This window comes from Myxocyprinus asiaticus, chromosome 3, assembly GCF_019703515.2.
Source record: "Myxocyprinus asiaticus isolate MX2 ecotype Aquarium Trade chromosome 3, UBuf_Myxa_2, whole genome shotgun sequence".
NCBI classification, from domain to species: domain Eukaryota; kingdom Metazoa; phylum Chordata; class Actinopteri; order Cypriniformes; family Catostomidae; genus Myxocyprinus; species Myxocyprinus asiaticus.
This window is the reverse complement of record NC_059346.1, coordinates 32,116,162-32,139,848: the sequence shown is the minus strand read 5'-3', so window position 1 is coordinate 32,139,848 and position 23,687 is coordinate 32,116,162. Positions and strand designations below refer to the sequence as shown.

The window sequence follows — 23,687 nt, the reverse complement described above, 5'->3', positions numbered from 1 at the left end:
ATATGGACAAAAGTGTCCAGAGTGTTTAATTCAGACATTTATTTAAATGTTGCTTCAAGCATATGGCTGAACCCCAAAATATGTATTAATAAGTCCCCTTTCTGCTGGACAAAGTGGATTGTGAGGGAGGTTAATACGCATGGTGACCTATATGAGAGTGGAGTGTTGAGATCCTTTGAAAATATGGTTCAACATTTTGGGATTCCCAGTTCTCAATTCTTCAGGTACTTACAGCTGCGCCACCTGCTTTGTACTATTTTTGGGAGTATTGTACACCCCCCTAGAGTGGCAGATACTCTGGGAGTGGTGATTACTGCTTTTGGAAAAGGTCATGAGGCATCAGTGTATTACTCCCTGCTCATTCAGAGTCTGGGGGACGGAGATTCAACTTCTCTCAAGAGATTATGGGAGAAAGATTTAAACTTGGTATTGGAGGAGGGAGTGTGGGCTAGGATTCTAAAAAACATCAGGTCTACATCTAGAGATGCAAGGGATTTAAATTATGCAATTTAAGATTTTACATTGATTCTATTGGACCACCTCCAGATTGTATAGGCTTGGTCTTAAAGACACACCCACCTGCTGGTGATGCTAATCAGAAGATGGGGACACAACCCATGTTTTTTGGTGGTGTGTTAAGATCCAAGAATTTAGTTGAGGGTTCAGAGTTTTATGTGTGACGAATTGGGCACTCAAATTTCATTTTGCTCCAGACTCTGTATTTTAGGCGACCGGGCGGTCATTAATATGGGGATAAATGCATAACAAAATTGGGTCCTAGCCAGTTTTATGATCGGCAGACAAATCATTCTTAGGGGATGGAAGTCGGCTGGAGCACCCTCATATCAAGAGTGGTCCACAGAGATGGGCAGGGTTGCGGCATTCGAGAAGATGGCTAGGCAACTTAGATTTGTTTAATAAAAAATGGGGCTGCTATATGGCCTTTTTGGAGGACTCTCGGGGAGGGGCAGTGGAGAGAGAAGTGCAATTTTAAATGTGTGTGGTTATTATTATTTATATATATATATTTCTTTTTTTTTTTGTTTTTTTTTTGTTTTTTGTCAGTAACTCAAGTTGTGACCACAGGGATATTTGTTGAGGGTCAGTGTGGGATTGGGAGGGGGGAAGGGAATAATGGGGGTTATAGTTGATTCTATGAATATATGTTTTGCTTTTCTGTTTCAAATGTGTGAATCAATAAAGTGTTAATTAGAAAAATATTGGCAAATCTAGCATTCACTTTGATTACAATGAGAATGAATTGAGAATCCACAATGTTTTCAAACTGGTTGTCAGTTCTATCTACTGAATTGTACCCACTGTTGGGCAGAAAATTACACATGTATTAAATGCATCCAAAAATACCAAACAATTTCTTTACAGTTAGGGTGATGGTGTTGATATAAAATGGTTGGAACACAGAAAAATATGTAGAGAAAATATATAAATGTATTAAAGCTCAATGGAGACTGTTTGACCTTTCTGATGTAACATTAATTAATATTTTCTACGTTTAAAATACATCTAAATGAACTTGTTTTACTCTATTAAAAACATTATTTAATATGAGAAATTAGGTTACACCAACAGAAGTAATTTTTATTCATCAAACATTCATCACCTCTGATTAATTTCAAAGTGCAATTGATGACACATTTCAAAACTAAAGTAAAATGTTGTTTGGTTCCACACCTCAGTCATTCTCCATTTAGCAATTTTAGATCTATCTTCTGTTCATATTGTCAAATCAAGTAAATTTTATTTGTTTCACAGTACACATCGTTTCAAAGCAGCTTCACAGAAGGATGTTGCACCAAAACGTATATGAATACTTCTGGAAATGTTCAACAGATTAATCCAAAATAATTCCTTGCTACATAAAACCAATTAAGCAATCACTCTTATTCCAAATCTAAGAGTAAGGTATGTGCTTATTTCAGTATCTGATTAAGAGAATGAATGTGTTTTTATCTGTGTCGTCATTTAATTATTGCATGTGTTTGTATGTGTGTTGACTCATTGTCTGTGTGGTGCAGATGGGCAATGATTGATTTCTGTCTTGTAATGTGTGTTGGGGGATGGTGGTCCCTTGGGATGGGACACAAGCATGGCAGGAGCATGGGAACTCCAGAACACCCCTTACTCCACACCCATACATCCATATTTATGACCCCACATCCAGATACCTCAAATCTCCATGAAAACATGTGCAGGCAAACAGGCCTGCAAGAGGGAACATATACATTATTTGCTAACCCATCCAATACTTAGCACCCTAACTTCTATATTTAAGAAATTGCACACCTTCTCTGAAAGAAAATTAATCTGTAGCACATCTACATCCAACTAAACATAAATGTAGGTTCATACAGTCATATCCATGGGCGGACTGGCACTAAAAAGTGGCCCTGGACTTTCTGGCCCAGAGCGGTCCACCAAACCCAGCCCACAACACACCACACCGGCTCATTGATAAGTCTGCTAGTCATGACAATGGGCCCCACAGTGCAAAAATTGTCATAACTTTAAAACATAAAACCACTGTAAATGTGATGTGGATTTTTTAGGGAAAATCACTAAAATAAGCCCTTTATAGCTCAAACAAATAACATGTCTGAAAACGTTTTTCCCAACATACAGATGTTAGGTTAAAATGTACATGAAAGTACAAGGTAAAGTGTGTATTTTAGGTGCTGTGACAAGTCTGCATTTCTTTAAAGTTTTTTGTTAAAGATGTTAATCACATTTCAACTTTTTCTAGAAGTGCAAATAAACTACTGTCTTAGTTAATATGAGGTTGTGCAAAACAAAAAGTATAATAATAATAATATTATATATAGTATATACAGTACATATAGCCATTCAAGATCATACAATTTTGTTTAAAATAGTTAAATGAAGAAAGTGTCACAGCAGGACACTGATGACAATGTTTAAAATTTCATGTCAGTTACATAACTATGCGTAAATGTTTTTGTTTTTATTTTGTTTGTTTTTTAAATCAATGAAAACAAAGTTGGCCAGAATATGTACATATATAAATATAAACAAATAAATATACATTTGTGCTCAAAAGTTTGCATACCCTGGCAAAATTGTGAAATTTTGGCATTGATTTTGAAAATATGACTGATCATGCAAAAAAATCTTTATAAAGTTCCATTACCTTGTTACACAGGTCTTTTGACAGTTCTCTTCTGCTCCCCATGGCTCAGTATCTAGCCTGCTCTGTGCATCCACATGAGAGCCTATTTATACACAGACACTAATTGCAATTTAAAAAGCCACAGGTGTGGGAAATTAACCTTTAATTGCCATTTAAACCTGTGTGTGTCACCTTGTGTGTCTGTAACAAGGCCAAACATTCAAGGGTATGTAAACTTTTGATAAGGGCCATTTGGGTGATTTCTGTTATCATTATGATTTAAAAAGGAGCCAAACAACTATGTGATAATACATGGCTTCATATGATCACTATCCTTAAATAAAAGACAGTTTTTTTTGCATGATCAGTCATATTTTCTAAATCAATGCCAAAATTTCTGCCAGAGTATGCAAACTTTTGAGCACAACTGTATGCAAAACAAAATAAACATACCTCTTAAAGTGTAGATCTTTGCAGATATTTCTATGTGAGTTTGTTGCATCTTTATATCTGCAGTGTTTTAATTCCTTCATCAGATTATTCTTGAAAAAAGTGAAAAGCCCTATGCTTTTACAAGCGCTGTTTCTGCTGTCTTATAAACAAAGTAAGCCTCAAAGATTCAAATAGCCACAAAGTAATATTGTTCATGACTTATTTTCTGCATTTTTATCAGATGTGATCATTATTCAGCAAGTCGCACTTCAGCTCCCACTCATGCTTTGACGTATGAATAAATTATGCAAATGACTGTACTGGTCATAGCTTTACTGTTTGCAGATTTTATATATGCTGCTGTAATTGTATTTGTTGTAATTTGCAGTTATTTGTCATTTTGTGATTATTCAGAGCTCATCTTATACTTAATATGTTGTCTTTGGTTGTCACCATTCTTGTGATTTTATATGTCAAATAATGAGGTCCACGCTAGGTACAGAGTTAATGTGCACACATGGAAATGCACGACAACGTGTAAGTAATTTCAAAATAAAAATTACGTTTTTCAAAATAAAAGCCATTGTATTGGTTTTACTTTACAAAGCTTTTTGATAATTCACTCTGTTATGGGGTCCACGTGGGCATGTTGGAGCCTAGGGCAGCAGCCATATATCACCTGTAGGGTGGGCCGGTACTTGCATAGCAATGGGCCAGCCCAAATTACCCAGTGGCCCACCGGGAAAATGCCCGGTACTCCTGAAGGCCAGTCCGCCCCTGGTTATATCTATCCACAGCTCACAGACTTGAGAGAACATAATACACACACCAACCTCTGACATTCATATACATCGCCCTATCCTCAGTAGACTCTATAGTTGACACTCGACCCCAAAATCTCTACACGTCATGGCATCTGCTTGCCCTGGAGATTAGCTCCCCTAGGACATCTCTCTCTCACACACACCCTACATTAGTGACCTATACCAGACCAGCATCCAGAAGAAACACACACTAAATATCTAACTGCATCTGTTGGCCCTTGAGCCCTTTGGGACAATAGACCAGTGCTTTCACACACACACACACACACACACACACACGCACCTTGAGGGAAATACTGACCTTTGCCCGATGACCGAACTACTTAAATGTGTGCAGGATCGGAGCTAGTATGGGTGTGTGTGTGTGTGTGTGTGTGCAGCTGCTGTGTTCAAAGTAAAATGGGTAGTAATAAAGGAATGATGACAGGAATTATCTTATAGAAACCGATTTCGTGTATTCAGACCACCACACAGAAAATAAAAGAAACACTCATGTATTTACGGTTCAAGGTGTGGACATCTTATTTATATTAAGATGATAAATGCGTAACATTTAAAAAAAACTGCAGTCTATTTGAAGTTTAAATTTTGAGTCAAAGCTCAACAGAAGAGTTTACCCAAAAAATGAAAATTCTGTCATTATATACTCACATGTTGTTCTAAACCAGTATGGTCTTCTTTTTTATTTTTTGTGGAAAGATGTTAGGCACAATGTTATTAGCATCAGCCACCATTTACTTTCATTGCATCTTTTTTTTTTTAACATACAATGCAACTAAGCTAACATTCTGGCCATTCTGCCTAACATATCCTTTTGTGTCCCACAGAATTAAAATCATACATTTAGAACAACATGAGGGTGAGTAAATTATTATTTTGGGCAAAATGTTCCTTTAAACTAGTTTACCTGGCAGGTGAAAATTTAAAACATTCATATTTTGGTTACACATTTCACATGTCAGAATAGATGCACTGAAGCCACTGCGACTAAACAAGACTGATTCATACTGTTGAATAGGGTCTCTTGGTGGATTTACACAGGGCAACATCAGGTAGCTCTGAACCTCTCTGTTGAGGAAAAGAGGGCCTCACAGCAGAGGTAGCATTGGGCTATTAAACATCCCTAGTGACAGATGAAGGATAAAAGAAAAGGCAGGAGAATCAGCAGGGGTGAAAGAGAGAGAAGGAAAGGTGAAGAGGTCAGCATACCAACAGAAGAAAGGGAGGAAAGACAGTTGTACTTGGGGGAAGAAAAAAAAAAAAGGATCTGCTGTTAGTTCACAATCTGTTTCTTTTGTTCCAGAAGGCAGCTAATGTGTGGCAGTTTCTACAGTGCAATCATGTCAAAATACACACACACACACACACACACACACACACACAAATTCTGTCAGGTAAAATTTCCTGTTGTGTTGTTTGGCATGAACAAAAAAAGTCCCTCCAAGTGCATGTACCTCAAAGGTTGAAGTGACCAACTTGAACAGGTGAATATGTTATTTAAATTTCTGCCAAATAATTTAAAAACAACCTCCTGCAGTTTATAAAGTCAAACATCAGGAAAGAGCAATTTAAATTCATATTCCGGGTTCAAAAGTCTAGGTTCCAGTGAGGATCTTACAATGGAAGTGATTGGGGCCAGTCTGTAAATGTTAAAATACAGTTTCAAAAGTATAGCCACAAGACAAACAATATGTGTGTTAGTGTGATTTCAGGGTGATAAAATCACTTACTAACCTTTTCTGTGTAAAGTTATAGCCAATTTTACAACTTTGTGCCATGACGATGTAATGTCAACAAACCCTAAAACGACTGTGTGGTGGTGGGGGTATGGTTGAGCACTGGCTTGTGAATGGAGAGCGAGATCAGGAGATGAGAACGGTAAGGATCATCACCTGGCAATGACTGTCTCTAACAGCTGTTTGTCACTGCAGTAAGAGTTTGAGATGGATTTAAGAGTGAGCCAGATGCCAGTGAGGGGAGAGAGAGCCTCGCACATACACCCACTGAGCCTGTGTGGCATTTGTGTTGAAAAGCGAGTTTTGTTTGAGTTGTAAAAATAAATGTAACTTTTTAAGTTAAAGTTAACCGTTCCCCGCTTCATCCTTTCCACCCCAAAAACCTGATTAGTTACACTGGTGCAGAAACCTAGGAGTGGAGGAAGTGTGCCACCATGGAGTCCTCCCAGCTGGGTGAAGTCATTCGCGCTCTTGCGGAGATACAAGAAACTCACCACCAAGCACTCCTGGCACAGGAACAGCGATCCAAGAACTCTTCCAGACCCAAGCAGAAGACCGAAGGGCATGGCGGAGCTTGGTGGCCCAGAATTGCTCCTCAGCCACGGACCTGGAGGCAGCAACCGTGTCCCATCTGCAGCTAACAAAGATGGGGCCCCAGGATGAGCCAGAGGTGTTCATCAGGCTGTTCGAACAAGCGGCTACTGCCTCCGGCTGACCGAAGTCTCAGTGGGCTCTTCATTTGCTACTGCTGCTCTCCGGGAAGTCCTAACTCGCAGCTGATCAGCTTCCTGCGGAAACTCGCCTGGCCTATGAGGACCTGAAGGCGGCCATCCTTCAGCGGGTCGGATGTACACCGGAACAACACTGCCGGCGGTTCCGTTCCCTGATGCTGGAGGAGGTCGGCCGCTCGTTTGTGTTTGCCCAGCTGCTCCACGATGCCTGCCAGAGGTGGGTCCTGTTCCAGGAGGGCCACAATGTCGGGGATGTGATCGATCTGATGGTGCTGAAGCAATTTACCGCCAATTTACCAAAGGGAACTGCGGAATGGGTTCAGTGCCATCGCCCGGCGTCACTGGATGATACTGTCCAGCTGGTGGAGGACCATATGGCAGCTTTTCCAGGGGCCGGCGAGCCCCCCTCTTCATCTCTCTCTCTCTGCCCCCTCCTCCTACCCACTCTGTTTCCACCGGTCCACTCCCTCCTCCATGGAAACAGGGAGTTCCCCCTCCTAAACTGGCTCCCTGGCTTCGGAGTCAGCCTAGCCTGCCGGTTCTCCCGGTCCCTCTCCACTCTCACACTCAATTCGATAGATCCGCTGCCGGTTTGCTGGCGCTTTGTGGAGCCTGGCCATTTCCAAAACCAATGTCCGGGGATGGAGGTGAGGACAGTGGTCTGGGTCCCTGACATGCCACAAGTCGCCCCCGACTGAGCTGGGACGTACCACATACCTTTGAGTATTAAGGGGATACATACCAGGCCTTGGTGGATTTGGGTTGCAGCCAAACCTCTATCCATCAATGCCTGGTTCAAGATGAGGCTTTGGGTGCTAGTCACACGACGAATGTAAAGTGTGCATGGGGATATCCACGATTATCCTGTAGTGACTGTGACGATTCAATTCTGGGGACAAAAGCGGTTAGTCCCCGCCTCACCCGGATGGGTCCTGTAGCAAAGCGTCTAGGTGTGGGATTTGTAATGCACTGTCTGGGGAGGTGGAGCTGGGGCCATCTACTTCAGCTCCGCATCAGGATGACATAAGGGAGGGGGAAGTCTCGGCTTCCCCAGCCCTTAGACAATTCCCCGTCAGGAATTTTCCTCTGGAGCAGACACGAAACGAGACCCTTAGGCATGCCTTCGATAAAGTGAAAGTGATTGTCTGGCTGAAGACATTGACCATCATCGCACCCTCATATCCGTATTTTCTATTAAAAATGATCGGTTGTATCGAGTGACGCAGGATGCTCAGACAAAAAAGGATACCACCCGATTGTTGATACTGAAGAGCCATCGGGAAATGTTTTTCCAGACGGCTCATCATAAGCCGATGGCGGGTCACTTAGGGCGAAAATAACACAACCGTCTAATGGCCCGTTTTTATTGGCCGGGCCTTCACAGGATGTTCGCAGGTGGTGTGCGACATACCGTGATTATCAGCTGGTGAATCCGCCGGCCACCCCAAGACGCCTTTGTGCACGCTTCCTTTGATCGAGGCCCCCTTCGAGAGAATTGGCATGGACCTTGTCGGACCATTAGAGCGGATGGTACGCAGACATCGCGGGGGGAGTGACAGTTTCTCTCTCTCTGTTCTCTCGGGTGGTGAAGGAGTGTGACGAGGGGGAGGGCGTGGCTGGTGCTGAGTCACCTAATCAGTGGGAGAGAGAGAGAGATAAAGGGAAGCCGGAGATGCCAGTGGGAGAGAGGCACAGAGAGTTATGTTTGTGTGTCTTTTATGTTATGTTGAATTTCATTTGTATCATTAAAACTTTGTTGACTGCTCAGCAGGGTCCCAGCTTCCTCCTTTCCCGACTGAACAGAGGTCTTTTACAGTGTGCAATTGGACAGGTGGAGGTACAGTATCTGAGGTTCCAATTGGGTCACGGGCAGGTGTGTCCCCAAATTGATAAGATCGCAGCGGTTACGGCCTGCCCGAGACCCAAGACCAAAAAGGAGGTGTGACAGTTCCTAGGGCCGGCTATTATAGAAGGTTTGTGCCTAATTATTCGGATGTCACCAGCCCGCTATCCGATCTCACTAAAAATGGAGCCACAGACCTGGTCCAGTAGTCAAAGCTGTGCCAACAGGCTTTTATGCAGGTGAAACCTGCGCTTTGTGGTGGGCCATTGTTACACGCTCCTGATTTTGCTCTCCCTTTTGTTGTACAGACCGACGTATCGGACAAGAGGGTTGGGAGCTGTGTTGTCCCAGGTGGTCGAGGGGGAGGAGCACCCGGTGCTGCACATCAGCCAGAAGCCTTTTGGCGAGGTACAGCACCGTTGAGGAGTGTCTACCATCAAGTGGGCAGTCCTCGCCCTTTGGTACTACCTCCTGGGATGGGCTTTCACCTTCTGTTCGGACCACGCCCTGCTCCAGTGGCTCCGTAGCATGAAGGATACCAACGTGCAGATCACCTGTTGGTATCTGGCTCTTCAGCCTTTTGAGTTCGATGTGGTCCACAGGCCATGGGTGCAGATGGTTGTTGCGGACTTCCTCTCCAGAAATGGGGGGGGGGAGAGGAAGTCCGCAACAACCATCTGCACCCATGGCAGGCTGGATGGCTCCCTGGCCTGAGTCCGGCAGTGGGGTATGTGGTGTTGGGGGCGTGGTTGAACGCCGGCTTGTGAATGGAAAGCAAGATCAGGAGGTGAGAACGGTAAGGATCATCACCTGGCAATGATTGTCTCTAACAGCGGTTTGTCATTGCAGTTAGAGTTGGAGATGGATTTAAGAGTGAGCCAGATGCCAGCGAGGGGAGAGAGAGCCCCACACACTCGCTAAGCCCGTGTGTTGAAAAGAAAGTTTTGTTTGAGTTGTAAAAATAAACGTACCTTTTGGAGTTGAAGTTAACTGTTCCCCGCTTCCTCCTGTCCACCCCAAGAACCTGATTTGTTACAGACTGTAACAATTATTTAAACAACTTTACCGCTCAAATAATACACAATTTAGAAGATAAATTAATGTAAGTGCTTTTATAAATTTGTAAACTTATTTCTGCATTTAAACCCTCCAAATATTGGACCCATTCACTTCCACTGTAAGTGTCTCACTGTTTTTTTAAGGCGGGATGAGTCTAAATAAATCTGTGGTAATCAACATTATGCCACAAATGCTGCTGACTGATCTTAACTTGTATTAAACCCAGAATATTCCCTTAAAACCCAGTGTTATCTGTCTATCTGGTGTTTTGTCAAATCTAGAAGGCCTATATGATAAATCTCTACCATATTATAAACATATTCTTTGCTGACAGACACATTACATTACACTTTTTCAGCAGCAGCAGTCCTTAACCACACAATAGAGCTACCAGCTGCCGTCTTGCACACACACAAAGCATTCCCTAACCACAGCTCTGCATCAGCGCACACACCCATGGTATCACTCTTCATTTGAAAACACAGACACACACCAGCAGCTGTTTAAGCAGAGCTCTGTAGCCCTTGAGAGCAGGAGAACAATGCATTTGATCTAATCACTCCCCCTCAACTCCTGCCCTAAACTTACAAGCATACAGAAATTGTCTGACCATGTTCAGTATTTATACACAAGAGACATAGATGCACAAAAAATTCATTAATGTTTGTACACAAAAGGAGCATAACATGGGCAAATCTTGAAAACAATATACTAGTAGAAACTTGCATTTAAAATGTTTAAATGAAATATAAAATATCTGGCTCATCTGTGAAGTCACGGTAAACCATTTCATTCATAAACCAAAAACACACATCAAACTACCAGAGCAGGAATTTCAAGGACACTGAATAGACACACGAAATAATTATTTTATGAACATTAGGAATTTGAAGTTTCAATCAAAAGACACACTGCCCTCTAGTGACAACATTAACAGCTCAAAATAATCAATTCTGCCTACAGTAAATTCCTCACACTTTATTGATTCGTGTGCATGGTATATCAAAAGAAAATTCAACATCAAAATAAAATTGGAACATTTCATTGGAAAAGAATGTAACTTAAATCATACAAAACAGACAAAATATAAGACTGTTTATTGGTCTTAAATATTAAGATCTTAAAACTGCGTATAGATGTAGTGCTTACTGTTTCTGAAAGTTTCAGAACACCAAAACTCCACAGAAGCATCTTAACTAACAGAGCTGCAATAAATGTATACATAAGAGTTGTGTATACACCTGTTTTCTTTCATGTGCCAGTGAAGGTGAATAAAACACACATTTCATACATTATTATTGAGATGCATTTACATAAAAACCTTTCACATCATCATCATGTCTGACCACATGATTATAAACATGATTATTATTTTCTTGCATTATTAGACGTTAAAAAAAACTACAAATTACATAAATCTGTGTAATTCACACATCTGAGTTAACTTAAAGGAAGGTCCTAACTTTTAACAGGTTAAGCACAAAGTACTTTGGTTTTGACGCGAACACTTAAGGTCCAGGTATACTTCGTTTTTCTGCGTTCCGTATTGGATCCTGGTCAACCGCGTTGCCTTTCAAAGTATACTCTTTGTCCGCGAATGAATACAAATGTGTTAGACAACTTGTTGATACTCTTTTAGTACAAAGACAAGTGTATGTACCGACGACGTGCACAGACGAGGACTGTCTGCGTAAAGTCGAACACTATCCTTTCAAAATATTCTTCATTTGACTTCATGCACACACATTCGTTCAGACTTTATCCACCTTATTTTTTAGGGAATTAGAGCACCACCATTATCAACCGTGAATGTGTACCACTTCCGGTATAACCCATTTGCAGCTATTTTAGCTATACAAAAATACTACATTATTGATTACAGGCTGGCAATATATGTTAACATATCATTACTTAAGATTTTCATAAACACATTGGTTTTGATCACATATATTTTTACCGTTTATCGAATTTTGCCATCGTTTCATCACACACTGTTGCGCAGCCAGAATGAATGAAATCAGGCGCTAACATGGACAGTGCTCCACAAACTATACACAACCAGCGAGAGCAAAAATCTGCCAGGGAAATACTGCTTCAACTTTCTTTGGACCAAAACTGGTACATATAAATGGAGGTTTATATGGAGAAATGAAAGACTGCATCGTCACAATCTCGGTAAATAAAGAAGCAGATTTTATTACTGTCTCTTCAATATAACACACAGCAACAAGTGAATGATTTACTTACTCTTTTACTATAAATGCTGACATTAGAATTTATCAGACATTGCCACATAATTCTGCTGTATATCCTGTGGTTGTGTGATAGTTTATAAGCCCAGATCACTAACTGGTATTATTATCCTTCTATTTATTTACACTGCGGTCAATGCCAGCAGAACTCACACACATTCACTGGAAATGCAACCGCTGCTTACTTCCGCGTTGCAAAATAAGGTGGATAGAAATGCAGGTATCTCCAAACCTCCTTACACATGCACTCAGGTGCATTCGCATACTGCATGTTCGGAGTACGCGTGATTAGAAAAATCAGGCCACACACGTTTAAGGCTGATCTATACTTCTGCATCGAAACTACTCCGCAGCCTGACGTGCCCCTCTCCAAAAATGTAACGTGTCATGTTAATGCAGACCACGATACATTTTGTGAGACCTTCCCCAAGAATGACAAAAAAAAGATATCCGAAGTAGCGGCGCATTTTCTCCAGGGTTATTTTAAGGTATATGCATTGTATCAATTGATCAGACATCAAGTCACCTTTTATTTGAACTCGTTTCGTTTTTCGCTGTTTTCATATTCTGTTTATGTTTCATGAAGTTAAAAGTGAAAACATGACACAAAAAGACACATTTGTTTACAACTTATAAACTCTATGCTTTTTTCCCAGGGCCTTTTTTTGTTTGTTATATATATATGGTATGTGAGCGACACAGTTGTATTCTAGAACATTTCTCTCAATACACTAGCATTTTGGCAGCAGAACTATAAATGCAAACCATGATGTTGGTCACTACGCAGAGCCTACGTCTTAAGGCCCAAACACACTTCACGCAAGTACACGAAGGTAGAGGCGAGTGCTTGGCCAACGCATGGCCTACGCGTGGTCCCGTCGTACATACTTCACGTGCCCTCTTGAATTGCTCTGGCGGTTACAAACCTCACACCACAAGGGGCGATAGAGGTTTTTTTTGCCGCCAAGAAGTGTGTGATGTTGAAGGATGAGAGGAGGAAGAGCGGGGCAGTTTGTGGCTGTGGTGGTGGTTACTTCTGGGCATCAGACTGTTGTTGGGTCTCTGGCTGTAGAGGAGTCCGTGGTTGAGGCACAGATGGAGGGGGGATAAGGGCAGGGGTACTGGATGGGGTACTGGATGGTGTCTGACTTCGCTGACTATTTTCCTGATCTGTCTCCAACTGCTAGAGCCACAAAGCCAAACATGTAAGATTAGAGGTGGATTAGTAATAAAGGCACAGTGATAACATTTTAACTTTCTACCTAAAATACACAACTTTCATCATTAGATATGTAACCTCAGTAGGGCTGGGACGATTCATCGACATAATCGATTACAGAAATACGTCGATTTGCATAACATGCATCGGCGTGTCGCAATGGAGTAATTAAAATGGCAGCGCCCGGTTTAAGCATGGATTCCCCCGAAGAACAAGCTACAGCTAAACAAAACTGGCCTACGGTCATCTAAAGCGTGGGAGTATTTTAGCCAGAGACCCAACAATGTGGTGCTGTGTAAGCTATGCAAATTGGAAATGGTTTATCACAGCAGTACAACCGCCATGAACGAACACTTGAAGCGAAATCATCCCAGAGCGCTTTGTCAAGATGGCAGCAAGGCAGCACCGTAAGTCCTGTTTACTTTTTGTCCCCACCCAAGCATAACATATTAGTATTACAACACGTGTTTCTGTTAGTAGCAGTCACTTTAAATTGATTTTCTAAATGTTTCCTTATCGCCCCCATGTTAAAAGTAATTTCTGCACCTCTGCTAACGTAGGGTGACCATACATCCTCTTTTTCCCGGACATGTCCTCTTTTTCGGACCTTAAAAAAGCGTCCGGCCAGGATTTCTAAATTTGCGAAAATGTCCGGGATTCGGCTTTAGTTGCATTATGATGTGCATCTGGTCTAATACTTCATTGTGTGTGCGCGCATATTTGCATTGCTTTAACCCCTCTTTGTAAGTCCCGCCTTCTCGCACACCAATTGGTTGATTGTAAGAGGCTTGCAGCAACTATTGGCCAAATTCCTGCCTGTCAATCTCTCCGAAGCGCTGTTGTGTTCGGCATCAAACAGTTGCTTGACTGTAGCAGCAAATGACAGCTGAGTGGAAACCATGCCCAAACAGAAGTGCAAATTTACAGAAGATTTGCACCAAAAATTCCCATGCTTTCGTCCAGGTCGAGATCCGTGGGAAGCAGAATATATGACATGTAAAGCTGGCACTTGTGTCAGTTGCTAAGTGATTTAGAAGCACACATTAGCTCTGCCAAGCATAAAGGGTCAGCAAAAGGTGAAAGTTCATCAGGTAAATTAAAGGACTACTTTTTGCGACTAGGTAAAATTGTTATCACATTGCTTCATTTTCCATGGCCATTCAAAATAATACTAATAGTTAATGAAGGTACATTCATGGCATCAAATATTTTATTTTAGTACATGGACATTCAAAAGAATGTTGGAAATTGTTATTTATTTATATATTTATGTTGTGATTATTGAAATATTAATGAGACAAGTTTTTTATATTTATTTTGGCTTAATTAATTGTTATATTAATCAAGTAATAATTATAAAAAATCTTTAGAATAATCGGCAAATTAGTCGTTAGATTAATCAACTAATCGGGAAAATAATCGTTAGATTAATCGATAAAAAAAATAATCGTTAGGTGCAGCCCTAAACCTCAGGTTGCTCCTATGGGTTTATGTTACTACATCTCTTTCAATAAAAGCATCTGCTAAATTTAAACCTGCACATGATTTAACTTTGCTTATGTAAGGAATAATTGATGACGGACTGCTGAATTGTTGAAAAATAATGCATTATTGTGCATCATTTTTCAACAATTCAATGGGCCGGAATCAATTATTCCACTTATACCACACCTTAAGACATCGTTCAGGGTTTTATCACAAGACATTTTCTAGTTTTAAAACACTCTTGTGAGTGGAACTACTTTCTTCCGCCACAGATTCAGCATCTTTAATACAGCTCAAGCCTTCATTGCTAATTCGAAAACGTGACGTTAGAACTAGCAACGGAGGATAGTGAGGCTTGTGCTGCTTTACTTGAGGACTAGCTGGAGTGATGAGGTAGCGCATTTGTGCGAGATTGTATTTGAGGAATCGAAAAAGAGAAACTCAGAAAATGAGCGCGATCGCTTCTGGAATTACCTTTTTTTTTTGCAGCTCTCGTCAGAAATAACATTGCTTAAAAATCTGTGTTGCCATGTTCCCGTTATAAACCGTAACATTTTTTTTTTTCATCCCCACTGAGATGCAGGAGTGCGCTGACATGACAACTGTTTTTCTCTCACGAGTATGTTTGGGCCTTAAGTGTGTGCGTTACGTGTATAATGTGTGTCTACGAGTATGGGAGTGTGTGTGTGTGTGTTTGTGTGTGTGAGAGAGGGGGAGCACGAGGGTTTTCCACTATAGCTATGTGAGGCTGATTAGGGCGAAATACAGTGAAACATTAAAAGTTATTTCGGTTAATAGAAATCGTTGTATTGATCAAGTAGCGGGGGTGCGGCTCGATTTATTGGTCACGACTCGAGTCTCAATGTGTGTGTGTGTGTGTGTGTGTGTGTGTGAGCGGGTGTAAGTGTGGGGGAGACGAGGGAGCGCGAGGGCTCTTTTTAACTGAAACTGAAATAAATGTAGGATATTTTAGACATTATTTGATATTCTTATCTGATTTACTTTAACCAATGCCTTTGCTTTAACTGGTTATTTTGTTGTGGTAGCCTGCAGGGCTCTTGATTTTGGCGAAGTGATACGGAACCATTATGCGGTCAAGACCTGGAACTACTTTATAGCCGTGCGTTTCCTTGAAAAATAATTGCACACCTTAGAACGTCCATAAACCAATCAGAATCAAGCATTTAACAGACCCGTGGTATATTTCCAGTATATAGCAGTAATTTTGACAGGTATGCTAGGGGTATTCATTGAAGTTTGCTTTTAATAACAATAATAAAACATTCTTATGATCAGTCACATTTAAACAACATTACCAAATCACAAAAATTTTACTCTGTGGTCCGGTGTTTTATGAAGTCAAAAAGCCATCCCAACATGTCCAAAAGGACTGGATATCCATAGCTAGTTGCGGCATCTCTGCTGCAGACGCTTTTCCATTTCTTCCTGGCTCCGACAAATCAGTCCCGTAGTTGTTTCCATTTTCTGTTTACAGTGTCGTTATCAGAATTTAGAGATGCTGCAATTTCTTGCCAAGCATTTTCAATCGCTGTTTTATTCAAATGGAGAGGGGACGAGGAGTCGTAAATATGTTTGTATAATCTCACTTATTCGGCAAAACTCTCCTCAAATTGCTGCTCCGCCATGACAGTTGATGACTGAAAACAGAAAATCCGCTCTAGCGCCCCTTGCAGCAACGCAGAGAATGCAGCACATACTTGCGATGGGTTATGAATTGAGCGCTGACACATTTCACTACGCAACGACGTGTGGAATCGAGCTTGCATAGCAAGTGTCATAAATTTGTGTCATGCGAACTGTAACGAGGACGCCTAGAGTTCGCGTCTAACCGAAGTATACTTTGGGCTTTAGTCTCAATAAACATTATGTGATGATATTGTGGTAGAAAAATAATACATTTTGTTGTGGAAGACCATATTAATATAGGCATAAACACCTTTGTGAATGGCTGATGCTAACATTTTGGGAGTGATCACACTATTTTTTGCACTTAAAAAAAAAAACAACAACCCGAAGTTAAACCCTAAACAGAGACTAGGTAAAAAAAATGCTAAAGTTGTGTATTTGTATTTTTGAGAACTACAAAAGGATTTTCTTTGAGATGTCATTGTATTTTGAACTAAAGTCAAATGTCTTAAGAAACATAAATAATTGTTATCTTGTTATAATGTAAATTATTTTGTCCAAAGATACATAGCGCACTCTGATGTTTAACAGCATTCACAGCGAGGACTCGTACTTTGTTGTTTCTCTCTATGGCTAGTAATATTTATTGTATGACTGCAATAGCAAACAAAAACAATGGGTTGAACACTGTAATGCTTGTTTCTCATGATTTTGGTTCAGAACATTTGCACTATTGTGGTGCTAAATACAACTTTCACAACACAGGTTTTCCATTGACCTTTTCCTGCAATATCGTCAGTGCACCAGAGGCAAATTCACGCAACACCAGCACTGTGTCCCTCTGTAGCTGCAGTGATTCACGTGCAAACTCCTGCTGTGTTTCTGCTAGCTGTTGCACAGACTGTGCAAGAATCTCAAGTGAACGGGATACGGTGGACAGAAGGGTGTTAGTGGCGTGCTGCTCTTGCACGCTAAGGCTAGCATTGTGCGCTAACTGCTCACGTGAACTGTCTGGCTCCACCCCTGAGAAAGATGAGGCTGTTTTATTTGAGGCAGTGTGTCCAACCTTGCCTCTAGTTACAATTCTGTCCTCCTCAGAATGAGAGTTAGAGACAGATGCCATAGAGGATGATGGAAGGAGGTCATGGTTATCTTCCTCTGAGTCTACCATGTTGGATTCGGAATCTGCGATAAAACAAGTAAACAATAAAAATAATGCAATAATAATAATGCAATAAAGTTTTTGGTTGTTTTTTTCATCTTTGTTAATGTTAAAAAAAATAAATTAGTAAGCTATATACAGTAACAAGAATTGTGCACTGTCCATTGTGTCAAAGTTTTTGGTTGTTTATTTTGTTTTTAAAATTTGTAAATGAAAAGAAAAAAATAAATACAGTTACTTGCCTTATTTATATCACTCGTAAGCTATATAAAGTAATAAAACTTGTGCACTGTCCATTTCAAAAGGGAGTCAAACCTACTGCAAAATAAGACTCTCCAAATTTACTTCAGTATGTAGCATTAGTCATGCAATATAAATTAATTACAAACTACTTGATTGCTAAGAATCACTCAAAAAAAATAAAAATAAAAAAATAAGCCTTTTTGCTCTTTAGAGTGACTGATCTGTCTCTGGATGTGTGACTATGAGAAATAAGTAGGGCTGGGTATTGATACAGATTTCTTGATTCGATTTGGATTCACAAGCTCTCGATTTGATATCGGTTCATATGGGTATATTTCAGTTAAAATGCACATTCTGTTTACATATGAAAGAAATTCTCTCAGCTAATGCGGTAAATTATATAGGGGACCTTCTAACTAGGTACATTATGAAAATATAAATTTTACTAATTATACTGTATTATTAGTTTTTCATCATATTAGTGATATTATGGCTTTTTAAAAATGTTAAAATCCATTAATTCTATCAATAAATGTTATGAAAATGCAAATTATATATATACACTACGTATACATATATATACACACACACACACGGCCAAAAGTCAGCCGTCAGTTTGTCCAGATACTCAGGTGACATTTCACCCCACGCTTCCTGTAGCACTTGCCATAGATGTGGCTGTCTTGTCGGGCACTTCTCAAGCACCTTACAGTCTAGCTGATCCCACAAAAGCTCAATGGGGTTAAGATCCACAACACTCTTTTCCAATTATCTGTTGTCCAATGTCTGTGTTTCTTTGCCCAATCTAACCTTTTCTTTTTGTTTTTCTGTTTCAAAAGTGGCTTTTTCTTTGCAATTCTTCCCATAAGTCCTGCACCCCTGAGTCTTCTCTTTACTGTTGTACATGAAACTGGTGTTGAGCGGGTAGAATTCAATGAAGCTGTCAGCTGAGGACATGTGAGGTGTCTATTTCTCAAACTAGAGACTCTGATGTACTTATCCTCTTGTTTAGTTGTACATCTGGCCTTCCACATCTCTTTCTGTCCTTGTTAGAGCCAGTTGTCCTTTGAAGACTGCAGTGTACACCTTTGTATGAAATCTTCAGTTTTGTGGCAATTTCAAGCATTGTATAGCGTTCAGTCCTCAAAACAATGATTGACTGATGAGTTTCTCGAGAAAGCTGTTTCTTTTTTGCCATTTTTGACCTAATATTGACCTTAAGACATTCCAGTCTATTGCATACTGTGGCAACTCAAAAACAAACACAAAGTTAATGTTAAGCTTCATTTAATGAACCAAATAGCTGTCAACTGTGTTTGATATAATGGCAAGTGATATTCTAGTACCAAATTTGCAATTTAGCATGATTACTCAAGGATAAGGTGTTGGAGTGATGGCTGCTGGAAATGGGGCCTGTCTAGATTTGATCAAAAATGACTTTTTTCAAATAGTGATGGTGCTATTTTTTACATCAGTAATGTCCTGACTATACTTTGTGATCAGTTGAATGCCACTTTTGTGAAAGTGCCAATTTCCTTCTGAAACAGCAAAATCAGTACATTATTCCAAACTTTTGGCCGCCAGTGTGTGTGTGTGTATATATAGAGATTTTTTTTTTTTTGGTGTCACTCGATTAAAATATTTAAATAATTTTTTACATTTTGGCTTTTTAAAAATCCATGAATTCTATCAATAAATGTGTTACTGCTAATTAAATATATATATATATATATATATATATATATAAATGTTTAAGTACACATAGCACGAAATTTGTTTGCACATGAGTGATTCACTTGCATTGTAGAGGGTTGTCACAGAGTTAAAGAACTTGAGATTTAAAAATCGATATCGAGATTGTATTAAAATCTTAATTTAAACAAAGGAAAATCTATATTTTTACCCAGTGCTAGAAATAAGCACTACATCTAATGGAAGTTCTTGATATAGACTGATTTAAATGTTTGTTTACCTCCAGGTTTGGAGCCATCATACTGCATTTCTGAAGCACCCACAGCTCCACTCGTTGCAGCAGGCATCCCTCCAAAGTCCATTCCTCTACCCGGCGAACTGTGGACCGATCCCATCCCCATCAATGACCCATCTTCCTCTTCCTCATCCTCACCTCCACCCTCTTGACCATCACTGTAACTGCGAATTGGGGCCCGTTGGGAAGCTTCCCACGGCTTCTTGTCCAATTCAAGGATGGATTCTACTATGACTTCAGTTGGGGAGAGTTCAATATTGGACCGTGCCAATCGTTGGGACAGGGACAAATTACCACCAGACCGCAGGGCAGCCACTTTACGCCTTGTGTCACATTTGAGATCTGACCATTTCTTTACAACCTCCATGATCTCTCTGTCACACTCTCCAATCTCATTAATACGTGCTGTGATCTCTGCCCATTTCCTCTTCTTCACGTCAGATGGAATGCCGGTGTTAAACTTACCTATGCACAGACACACATTTGAAAAAATATTAGCACAGTTTATCTATTTACTAGTTGTTTTACCTTTTGGCTCGGACATTTTTTGCTTGGCAAATGCATGTAAAACTCACCCACAAGAATGTGGCGATTCTTCCGTACTTCGTCCAGCAGTATGTGCACTTCACTGAAGGAGAAGCGTGCTTTTCTCCTCTTGAAGCGCACAGTTTTGTCTTGATTGAGGTAGAGGGAAGACACAGACATATTTACTCCAGAATACCACTCTCGCTCCAGCTGGTGGGGGGGTTGTGGCATAGGGAAGAAGTCACAATTTAATAAATATTGTCAGTAATCCAGTTTATCTGGATCAGATGTTCCTAGCCTTTAATAACACAATTTGAAAAGGCCCAGAAGAAATTAAAACCCAACTTTCACAACTCTGATGCTGAACACTGACAATGCTTCATGATTACTATTTCAAACCTTGTCTCGATTCAGCTATAGCACTATGACCTTTCTATTCCATTTGCTCTACAAACAGAAATAAATAAAAGCGAATGTTAAAACTTGTTTCTCTCTTTGAGGTGTGCAGTGGTCCCATTTGAAGAAATAGTGCGTGTTATCGTGTGTGTGATTATTTTGTTGAAATAATTATTATATCAAAATGTATTAAGATCAATAATTCACTCCCTTTCCAACGATCTTAACACTTACTTGCTCATATCAAAACATCCGCTCATTCATTCCATTCACGCACTCTATTCCTGCTGGTTACAGTCAAGCGCGCCTGTTCATGTAGACATGCTCTTCCTGAATATCGTAACGATATTACGATTACGGCTTCGCTCTTTGTTTCTCTTTTCAGCGCCATCGCGGTAAAGCATCTAAACTAAACCAAACATAAATATCCCCAAGCAGCACAGAATTGCTCTTAGCGCTAACATAATTCACGTTTTCCTGCTTATAGATTCTTTCGGACTTGCATGCGGCCGGACATTTCGTCCTCATTTTCCTAACAGCTTCATCTTCACTGTTTAGCTAGTTAAGCTAGCTAGCTATTTTACACGTAATGCATTTCCACAATCACTTTTTCGGTCAGTTTTCAAAGTCCTGAAACGCCATAAGCATGTTCGCATACTTTAAAATGGCAAATATTGGTTAAAATACCTTAAAGTGATGGAAATGTAATTAATATCTTACATTGCGCCCAGATATCCAGAAACTTCGTAGAGCTGCGTATTCGCTGCGCAGGCGCACTAGAGTGAGCTCTGTTCTGTTCTCCGTGGCGTAGAGAGATGGATGCAGTTACCAGGTCTGACCACGCCTGTAAATGTGGCGCTAGTGCTTACCTAACCCGATTGGCTTCAGCATTCAGGCTTTTTAGCTAGATCTGGGCAGTGAATAGTTATACTTTTAGTATTAAACAGTTTGGTGTTTTGATTATACTAATTGGAGTTAGCCCGCATACAGGCAAAAACAAATTGACAATTGCATTAACAAAAAAATAAATGTTTTTGGACAATTTTTTCTTGATCTCAAAATAATATTTGTGGAAAAATGAAAATGCGTTGAACAAACATACAACATTAAACTTTAAGCAAAGCTAAAGAAACAAAGAAATGTTTTCACTGTTCCTTTCCACATTAGAATGTATAAAATCAAATAAAAATGTAAAAGTACGACTTTGCACGATATAATAATAATAATAATAATAATAATTTTTAATTATTATTATTTTAATCGCTTTGCATAACAAAAAAAAGTATATAAATGCATGGCTATGCAATACACTAATACCAGTGGATTAGTGCATTTAAAGTCTAGGCCTTCATCTGATTCATTCCATTAAGAAAACACAGTTTCACAATGAATAAGACACCCTATGCCTTTGGGCATCATACATTATGTCGCAACTAACTAATAATACCAACTGACATTTTAAAAATATGTCCACGCACGAAAGCCAGAACTTGAAATAACACTTAATGCTCAAGCAAGCCTAATTTTAACTTCAGCATGACTGTTTTGTGAAATGAACGTCTTCCGAACAGACATTCAAAAATCATAATTTTTGTCTATCAAGGAGGTCTATAATACCTGGAAAAATCGTTCTAATAATATTTGCGATTTAAATGTTGCTTGCAATAAATTTCGTTTCATCAGGGTACACGGTTATGCTGCGTTCCATTCAGGTTGGATGAGGGATATTCATACTTGATATCTCCGACCATAAATGCATTCCATTCCCCGATATTCGGAACTGCAACACAGAGATGTCTCCTAGCAACCCAACTGATAAACAATTTGATACATTATCAAAAGAGATTATAATGTTTTATACACCTGTTTCTGCAGGCGTTTGTTAAACAAGCTTTAATATCATGTAATGTGGAAACAAACTAATTTATCGATATTGCTTAATAAAGTGAATGTTTATCACTTACTTTGTATATCTCCCTGAGTGTTGACATGTTTGTGTGACATCATGCCCCTGCATCTCGGTGAAATCGGAGTTGAGAATTTCTGCACGAGCCTACAAGTTGTAATTCTGACTTCAAGATGCATTCCATTGCACTTTTCCTAGTAGGAAGTTGTAAAATCTGACTTTCCGAGTTGAATGAAATGCAGCACTACTTTTCAAAACTTGATCCGACACTGAATGCTCCAGCAGCCTAATTTACACTTAGAAAACTCTTGATGTTGCTATAACAATGCAAAAAGCACTTACCAATTTACTTGAAGTGAAAATCAGTCCTCCTTTCCTGTTTAATAAATTAAGCAATCACACGGTCATACAGAACATCTCAGGTTTTTAAATCCATAAGGATCTCTTTCTCAGTGGTGATAGCGGCAGTGATGACGATCTCGCGCTCGCTTTCTTCTTCTTCTTCTTCTTTTTTATTTTAATGGCGGACTGCTGTCATGAGCACATGTCGCCACCTACTGTTCAGTTTAATGCATCGTATTCCATGCCTTTCTCTTAATCCCTTAAAAAAAAAAAATTATGATAAAAAAACTCGTTTACCTCAAGTCTAGATCCATCAGGACCCAGGTGTCAGCTGGCGCTGCGTGTTCAGCTCCTCCAGCTTCCACACTGAGTGCCTCTGGATCCAGACTAGCGCTGTGTTCAAATTACGTACGTGACTTAAAGCGTGATTGCGTCACTCAAGGCCAGCTAGAAGACCTCGACCAGGACATATCCTACGACCACACCCACCAAGAACAAATAAATCAATCTGATTGGCTGATGAATCCGACAATCTGACTTTAGTTGCTCATTTATTTGCACTGTTGAGGGATTCTGTAGAAATTCTGAAGGCCTGAGGGGGTGGAGCTCAAACTCACGTGCTGCTTCGGGCATGTGATTTGTGAAACAGTTGTCATGCTTCGCTTGTAAGCATCAAGGAATAAATTCTGACTGGATAAACTTTTCGTTTTATACGATTTGTTTGTAGATTAATTAAGAATGGAAAGTGATTAA

General features: G+C 40.0%; 1 protein-coding gene across 7 annotated transcripts; it reads right to left on the bottom strand.

The window, feature by feature from the left end:
* Positions 1–10,371: 10,371 nt before the first annotated feature.
* zgc:153990 (uncharacterized protein LOC768125 homolog) lies at positions 10,372–23,079 on the bottom strand. 7 transcript variants are annotated; one of them, XM_051658081.1, is made up of 5 exons: positions 22,935–23,079; positions 20,341–20,500; positions 19,751–20,230; positions 17,152–17,558; positions 10,372–13,205 (listed from the first exon to the last, which is right to left on the bottom strand). In XM_051658081.1, the coding sequence occupies exons 2-5, from the start codon at positions 20,468–20,470 to the stop codon at positions 13,053–13,055; spliced, it is 1,170 nt and encodes a 389-aa protein (XP_051514041.1). In that variant the 5' UTR covers positions 20,471–20,500; positions 22,935–23,079; the 3' UTR covers positions 10,372–13,052. The 7 variants fall into 7 exon arrangements, with proteins under 7 accessions (XP_051514041.1, XP_051514069.1, XP_051514048.1 ...); XM_051658109.1 differs by having other exon boundaries at positions 10,372–13,202; XM_051658088.1 differs by lacking the exon at positions 22,935–23,079 and adding an exon at positions 21,407–21,484.
* Between the last annotated feature and the right edge of the window lie 608 nt (positions 23,080–23,687).